Source organism: Oncorhynchus nerka, linkage group LG2, assembly GCF_034236695.1.
Source record: "Oncorhynchus nerka isolate Pitt River linkage group LG2, Oner_Uvic_2.0, whole genome shotgun sequence".
NCBI lineage: Eukaryota > Metazoa > Chordata > Actinopteri > Salmoniformes > Salmonidae > Oncorhynchus > Oncorhynchus nerka.
In genome coordinates, this window is record NC_088397.1 from 65,583,265 (window position 1) to 65,591,703 (window position 8,439).

Below are 8,439 nucleotides of genomic sequence, written 5' to 3' on the forward strand. Positions count from 1 at the left end.
TTCTACCATATAAATCACTTTAGATAGCAGGGAGTGACGTTTTATAAACCACGCTATCACTGCACTCAAGAAATGTCATTTGTTTTTTGCAAATTGTGAACAGACACAGAAACGCACACAATTGGAACAAGTAAATGTCCATTCTAAAATCATTTTTTTTTGTTTTGGTATGCGATGTTGAACGTAACAAGCAGTATTCCCATGGGACTTCAATTTCTTATTTACGGTAGCTCCTGCATCCAAAACTCAACCGTTGAGGTGACCACGCCGCCTAGCGGGCCCACTTGCATAATATACACATCGTTCTGGTGACGTGGTAGTGACTTCCCATGTGTACGGAAGTTGATAGCATGAAATCTCTAAAGCTGTATGTAGTCAGGTCTGGTCATACGATCCACCAGAAAAGACAAATGGCACAAAAATGAGTACAGATTCATACTTCATAACGCACTTACTGTCCGTATCTGTGAGTCTGCTCCTTTTCACAGTACAGTTTCTGGAGAAGCCTTGTCATACGCCTCAAAGAAAGAGGGCTAGCTAGCTGTACGATGAGTTCCCAAGATATGTTGAAGAATGCCTCCACTCTCGCGTCATACAATGTCTTGCTTCAGGTAAAGTAGCTAGCTATTATAATTAGCTATGCCAAACTCCTTTTTTCACTTGATAACAATAGTGTCCTTGATAAAATTCCTAATATCCACTCCCTCAGAGTAGCATGTGGATGACATACTTTTAAGTTAGTTGTTGTGAAATATCCTTTTATGTAGCAATTTTTTTTCTGAATGCCGGGATTTTGTAGCAGTTGTTGATACGATTATCTAGCCAATATGCGTTATGCTACAAATTGTATTTGTCACATGCGCCGAATACAACAGTGAAATGCCTACTTACATGCCCTTAACAACCAATGCAGTTTTAAGAGAAAAAATACGTGAAATAAAAGTAACAAATAATTAAAGAGCAACAGTAAAATAACAATAGCGAGGGGGGTATCGGTACAGAGTCGATGTGCAGGGGCACCGGTTAGTCGAGATAATTGAGGTGATATGTACATCCGTCGCGCTCTCTCTGAGGGAGACTGAGCCTCTTCTGAGCGCAGAGGACCAGAAGTGGGCATCTATTAGCTCAGTGCGCTATCAGGCAGCGGCCCACTCCATTGGCTACAAAGGTAGGAAACATCAGGACTGGTTCGATGAGAACTCTGACACCATCACAACCTTACTGGACAATATGCACAAAGCGCACAGGGCTACTCTCAACAGCCCCACATCTGTTACCCTTCACAAGCAATGGCGCAAACAACCTTGCGTGCTCTGCAGAACAAATGGTGGACGATAAGTCACAGGAAATCCACATTTCTACCAATCAACTAAAGCACATTTATTTTTTAATGAACCTTTATTTAACTAGGCAAGTCAGTTAAGAACAAATTCTTATTTACAATGACGGCCTACCCCTGGCCAAACCCTAACCCAGACGACGCTGGGTCAATTGTGCGCCACCCTATAGGACTCCCAATCACGTCCGGTTGTGATACAGCCTGGAATCGAACCAGGGTCTGTAGTGACGCCTCTAACACTGAGATGCAGTGACTTACACCGCTGCGCCACTCGGGAACTGGGCCCCAGACGTTGGCCCTAGAAGTCGCTCCATCACTCCCATGAAAACAGCTGATGGTCTGACTCTCTTGAAGGACTAAAACTAGATCCTGATGAAGTGGGCTGACCAGTTTGACGCACTACTCAATCAGCACTCTCCTACAGACCTTCCAAGAGGTGTTATCAGCTATACGTTCCCTCGAGAACAACAAGACTCCTGGCGCTGACAGCATCCCGGCAGAGCTACTTAAGAAGGGAGGTTACTTCTGCACCAGAATGCTCCACCAGTACATCAGTCATCTCTAAGAACAAGGGTGACAAGTCCATTTGTGGCAACAGACGGGGGATATCCCTTCTGGCTGTTGCCGGCAAGGTCCTGGCCAAGGTGATGCTCACAGGCTGGCGAACAACATCACAGAGGAACTGCTGCCGGAGTCACAATGTGGATTCAGAAAGAACAGGAGTACGGTTGACATGATATTCATGGCACAGCAACTTCAGGAGAAGTGCCGTGAACAACATTAGGACCTTTTCATGGCCTTTGTCGACCTCTTCAAGGCCTTCGACACTGTGAGCAGGGAACTACTATGGGGCATTCTACTCAAATTTGGCTGTCCAGACATATTTATCAACATCCTTTGCCAGTTCCATGATGGGATGATGGCTCGGGTGGCCATAGGAGGCCAGGAGTCCGCACGCTTTGGTTTGAGGCAGGGGTGTATGCTGGCACCAGTACTCTTTAACATCTTCCTCCTATGTGTCACCCAGCTTCTCCAGAAGGAGCTTGAGGACAGCAGCGGGTTGCGTGGACTTCAGGCTGGATGGAAACCTATTCAACAACAGGAGGCTCTATTCAACAACAGGAGGCTCCAAGCAACCACCAAGGTTTTGATGGAGCGGTTTCTTGAGCTGCAGTGTGCTGATGACTGTGCTCTTGTGGTCCACACTCCGTAAGACCTTCAGTCCATCCTTGTAGCGGCTGTGAGGGTCTATAGTAGGATGGGACTGTCTATCAAGACCACCAAGACAGAGGTGGTCTGCCAATGGAGATCCAGCCCTCCACCCACCATGCCTGTCTTCACCATTGAACACAAATCACTGGCAATAGTCCCGTCCTTCAAATACCCGGGCAGCATCCTTTCGGAGGACTGCAGCATCGACCTCAAAATTCAAAATAGGATCAAGCAAGCATCAGCTGCCTTCGGGAAACTCAGGTGCAGGGTCTTCCAAAACAGGGATCTCCACTTCCACACCAAAGTCGCAATCTATTAAGCCGTCTGCATCACCACACTCCTTTACAGCTGTGAAGCCTGGGTCACTTACAGTCGCCACAACAAGCAGCTCAAGTGATTCCACATAAGATGCCTGCAGCGCATCCTGGGAATCATCTGGTGCAACAGTGTGGCTCATACAGATATACTAAGACCAACTGCAAGAGTATGGAGGCCATGGTCATCCAACACCAACTGCAAGAGTATGGAGGCCATGGTCCCCCAACACCAACTGCAAGAGTATGGAGGCCATGGTCCCCCAACACCAACTGCAAGAGTATGGAGGCCATGGTCCCCCAACACCAACTGCAAGAGTATGTAGGCCATGGTCCCCCAACACCAACTGCAAGAGTATGGAGGCCATGGGCCCCCAACTGCAAGAGTATGGAGGCCATGGTCACTCAACACCAACTGCGCTCGCATACAACCATGCCTGCCCCGCCAACACAGACTGCATATGCCCCACCTGCAATACAGTTTGTGGATCTCGGATTGGACTCTACAGTCATTCAAGAATTCACCGTTAACTCAGAAGTGGAAGTTGTCATTGGATACGATGGGCTATCATAAGCAAGTGTGTGTTTGTTGTCCTAAGGCATCAAATATTCAAGTGGCAGAAAGACATCTAAGTTACAGAGCAATCTCTATTCCACGTGAGATAATCATGATGATGACCTTTCTATCCATTGCATATCTATCTATGTGCCTACTGAATATGTTCCTGGTTATTTTTAGGTCATGTTTCGTGTGCTCACCTTTTTGCTGAACGCATTCACGCTGCGCTTTGTGTCCAAAGAGCTGATTGGCGTGGTCAACGTCAGGTAAGATTGTTTTACTCTGTGGCAATTCCATGGTAACAGAGTGATGCTGGGATTCAGTTTTTCACTTTAAAATGTATGCCAAACAAAAAACGATGATAGCAAAGTTAAACAAACTGTACAACTCTATGCACAAGGATGACTTTGAGCAATTTCCACAGAATATTTTACAAAAACATTTACTTGAAGAACAGAGTGCAGAAGCAAAGTTTAGGGAGTTGTATGGTTTGTTTAACTTTGCAATCATTGGTTTCGGTTTGACGTACATTTTAAAGTGGAAAGTGTCTCAGCATCAGTCTGTTACTGTGGAATTGCCTTCTGTATAACATTACACCTGCTGCAATATGAACTGTCCAAGCCTGCAGTTAAACAAAAACTAACACCACTACATACTGTATGTGCACGTGTGTGTGTGCATGTGTACGCACATGTGTGTTCGTGTATGCAGGTTGACACTGCTGTACTCCACGGTGGTCTTCTTGTCCAGAGAGGCCTTCAGGAGAGCCTGTTTGAGTGGCGGAACAGATCACAACTGGAGACAAGTCATCAACCTGCTATGGCTGACGTGAGTGGGACTATAGGGGAGCTGCTGCTCCACAGTGTTTGCTCTGGTCAGAACATATACAGTTGGGTCTTTCATCGGCACTATCTGCATAACAAATGATTGTGTGTGTGTCATCCTCCCAGGTTGCCACTGGGTGTACTATGGGCATCTCTCCTTGTGTGTGTGTGGCTGTGGCTCCTGGAGGTTCCGGATCCCCTGACTATCCCCCACTACGGCCCCGCTGTGGGGCTCTTTGCCCTGGCCGCACTGCAGGAGCTGCTGGCTGAGCCTCTCTGGGTCCTGGCTCAGGCCCACATGTTTGTCAGGCTGAAGGTGGTTGCTGAGAGCCTGGCCATGGTGGCTAAGTGTGTTCTGACAGTGGTGCTGGTGGTCTCTGCTCCTCAGTGGGGGCTCTACATATTCTCTGCTGCTCAGGTACATACGTACGCAGCCCCATCCCTTATACAAATGATCTTATGTTTGTCTATTTAGCTCAAGCGTTTACCCACCTTTTGCAGAAAGAAATGCATTGAAAGTATAGGCAGCATTGCTTAATTCACCGCAATCAGCGTTTACCCACTTGTTTTTTTTTTACCACTACATCACTGGTTACAAGGGAGTATGGTTAGAGGGTTGTGTGCATAGGAGGTATTGTCAAAAAGATGAAGTGGTCATGGAGTAAGATTGTGTTAGTAAATATGAATCTATATAGGAGAGATGGTATTGCATGCAACCCTCATAAATCACTGTGGACGAGTGTCTACTTGGCTAACTGTTATACTGGCCTGTCCTTCATAGCTGGTGTACACAGGGTTCCTGGTGCTGTGCTACTTTGTCTACTTCCTGCGTTTCCTGGGCTCTGGGGAGGCCAACAGGAAGTACTTCCCCCTGCAGCGTGTGGCAGACCTGCTGCCCTCCAGTGTTGAAGGAGAGGTAACATTCACCACACCAGCACTAACCGTCACTCACCACATACACTCCTCACTGAGCTAGTATACAGTATACCCGAAAGCAATTGGTTGTATTAACTGACAAATCAATGATAAATTGATTGTTTGGCTCATTCATTCATATACTATGTCAGGTCACAACTGTGTGTGCTATGTCATCCCGTTGTGTGTGTGTCTGTAGCCTGTGATTGACTGGACGTTGGCCAGGCTGACGTGGAGCTTCTTCAAGCAATCCTTTCTGAAGCAGATCCTGACGGAGGGCGAGCGTTATGTCATGACCTTCCTCAATGTGCTGAGCTTCGGGGAGCAGGGCGTGTACGACATCGTCAACAACCTGGGCTCAATGGTTGCCCGTTTCATCTTCCTGCCCATCGAGGAGAGCTTCTACGTCTTCTTTGCCAAAGTCCTGGAGAGGGGGCGGGACGTCAGGCAGCAGAAACAGGTCAGAGGGCAGAGTCAGCCAATCAAATACCAGTCACTCATTTCACCATTTGTCAGTGGCCAATGACAAATAAAGTTGTCTGACACACACATTATAGCTCATGCAGGTGCATTGATGCCACTTGCTGATTGGTCTGCAGGAGGAGGTTGCCATAGCAGCTGAAGTTCTGGAGTGTCTGCTGAAGCTGGTGCTTGTGATTGGTCTGATCATCACAGTGTTTGGTTACGCCTACTCTCACCTGGCTCTGGACATCTATGGGGGATCTCTACTGAGCAGTGGTGCAGGTGAGTCAACTAACCAAATTAATCAATGAATTAAGTGAGTCAACCACCATAGTCAACTGAATCACAATAAAGTAACTTATTCAGCAATGATTGGAATAATCTAATTCCTCAAGCTACTGGTTTTATGTGAGTGGTTGTGTGTAATGATATTTGTGTTATATTGAAGGGCCCAGTCTGTTGCGATGCTACAGCTCCTATGTGCTCCTACTGGCCATTAATGGAATAACTGAGTGCTTTGTCTTTGCTGCCATGAGCAAGGAAGAGGTTGACAGGTGAGAGAAGGCAGGCACACACAGACAGACACACACACACACACAGTGTGTATCATGTTGCTTACGTTGCCCTCTCGTCTGTCCCCAGGTATAACCTGGTGATGTTGGCTCTGTCTATCTCCTTCCTGCTCCTGTCTTACATGCTGACGTGGTGGGCAGGGGGCATTGGCTTCATCCTGGCTAACTGTCTGAACATGGGCCTGCGTATCCTTCACAGCCTGTTCTACATCCACCGCTACTTCCTGTCAAGCCAGTGGACGCCTCTGCGCGGCCTGAGGCCCTCCCCTCTTCTGCTGCTAGCTCTGGCTCTCAGTGCAGTCCTCACTGCTCTCTCTGAGGTACCACACTATAACTGTTCTCCTCACTGCTTTACTGGACACGCCAGAGGAGGCTGGTGGGAGGAGCTATACGAAGACAGGCTCATTGTAATGGCTGTAATGGAATAAATGGAGCTGAGTCAAACATGTGGTTTCCATTATGTTTGAAACCATTCCATTAATTACATTCCAGCCATTACAATGAGCCCATCCTCCTATAGCTCCTCCAACCAGCCTCCTCTGATACACCCCACATACTGTATACACCATCCAATCACATATCAGCCAATCACACTTAAGTCTGTATCTGACGTTTAATGAAACAGTTATTGTTTCTACCTTACAATCATAGAAATGGGAGTTAGTATACAAACTATATATTTATTCTTCTCAAATAATCAGAGATAATAGTGAGACAGATTGTCTTATCTGTCTATGTATTTATTTACCATAGAATCCGATTTCCTATCTGTCTGTACTCTGCTGTTTCAGGGTGTGTTCTGTTGTGACGGAGGATGGTTACTAAGGCTGGTTCACATCGCTGTGGGAGCCGGGTGTCTACTGGGTGTACTTGTCACTGTCCTTCTCACAGAGACAAAACTTGTTCAGTTTGTTCGGACTCAGCTCTTACCTCGCTATGGGAAGAAACACACCTAAACCTGCCTAGCAGAGGAGTAACCTGCCAATTATAATGAGAGAGAGAGACAGGATAATCCGAATGGCAGAAGGATACATAGATCTGAACACAGTGACTTGGAGGGGAATGTGGAAACAGCTGCAATCCTAAGTGACCCTGTCATGGACTGAGGGTGAAGTTGGAATGAGCAGCTCACTGGCCAAAAACGTGTGTGTGTGTGTGTGTGTGTACAGTAAGGTCTAAAAATATTGGCAACATTGATAAAGATGAGCAAAAAACACTGTATAAAATAAACACATACAAATACTGAGCTATATTGTATGCTCAAATTTTGGGGCAATTATATTATTATATACTTTATTATATACTAATACAATTGCTCAGAGAAAGAGATTTTGTTTAACAAGTAATGTTCGTTTTTTCTCAAAAAGATAGTGGTCAATACTCCAGCACCCCTTGCGAGGATAATGGCACTGAGCCTTTTTCTAAAATGTTTTATGAGATTGGAGAACACATTGGGAGGAATCTTAGACCATTCCTCCATACAGAATCTTTCCAGATCCTTGATATCCTTCATCTGCTGTTATGGACTGCCCTCTTCAATTCAAACCACAGGTTTTCAATGGGGTTCAAGTCTGGAGACTGAGATGGTCATTTCAAAATGTTGTTTTTTGTGGTCAATTAACCAAAAAAAGTGAATTTTAATGTGTGCTTGGGGTTATTGTCTTGCAGGAAAATCCACTTGCAGCCAAATTTCAGCTAAATTGTCCTGGTACGGGGTAAAGTTAATGTTGCAGTTGGGACCCCAGGACCAGTGGAAGCAAAATAACCCCATATCATCAATGATCCACCATATTTTACACACTTTTACTGCATATGCATCTGTCTTTTGACACCAAACCCACCACTGGTGTGCGTGGCCAAAGAACTCTATTTTCAGCTCATCTGACCATAGCACTGGTTCCAGTCCAAATGCGTCTAGCAAACTCCAGGCGTTTACATTTATTGGATGACATGAAAATAGAGCTCTTTTGTGTGTACAGTATGAGCAAGCACTGAAAACACTGTTTCACCTGCACATTGTTGATTTTTAAAATGTAAACTGCTTGAGAGTGGTAGGCTATTTTGTAACCAAATTAGGTTTTGATAAATAAAAGCAGGTGGATTTTGACTAATTGTTATTTGTAGCCTATGCCAGATTAGATACAGTGTATTAGGGGAATGTATCCCATATCATTGTATAAAAAAACATTGCTAATTTACTCTGAATGACAGCGAATATTGTCTAGTAATCAATCAATCATTG

General features: G+C 45.6%; 1 protein-coding gene across 1 annotated transcript; it reads left to right on the plus strand.

The window, feature by feature from the left end:
- The first annotated feature begins 324 nt into the window (after positions 1-324).
- On the plus strand, positions 325-8,304 carry rft1 (RFT1 homolog). Its single transcript, XM_029677897.2, has 10 exons — positions 325-611; positions 3,605-3,690; positions 4,136-4,252; positions 4,375-4,666; positions 5,030-5,164; positions 5,363-5,623; positions 5,763-5,907; positions 6,074-6,179; positions 6,268-6,517; positions 6,989-8,304. The coding sequence occupies exons 1-10, from the start codon at positions 549-551 to the stop codon at positions 7,151-7,153; spliced, it is 1,620 nt and encodes a 539-aa protein (XP_029533757.1). The 5' UTR covers positions 325-548; the 3' UTR covers positions 7,154-8,304.
- Positions 8,305-8,439: the final 135 nt, after the last annotated feature.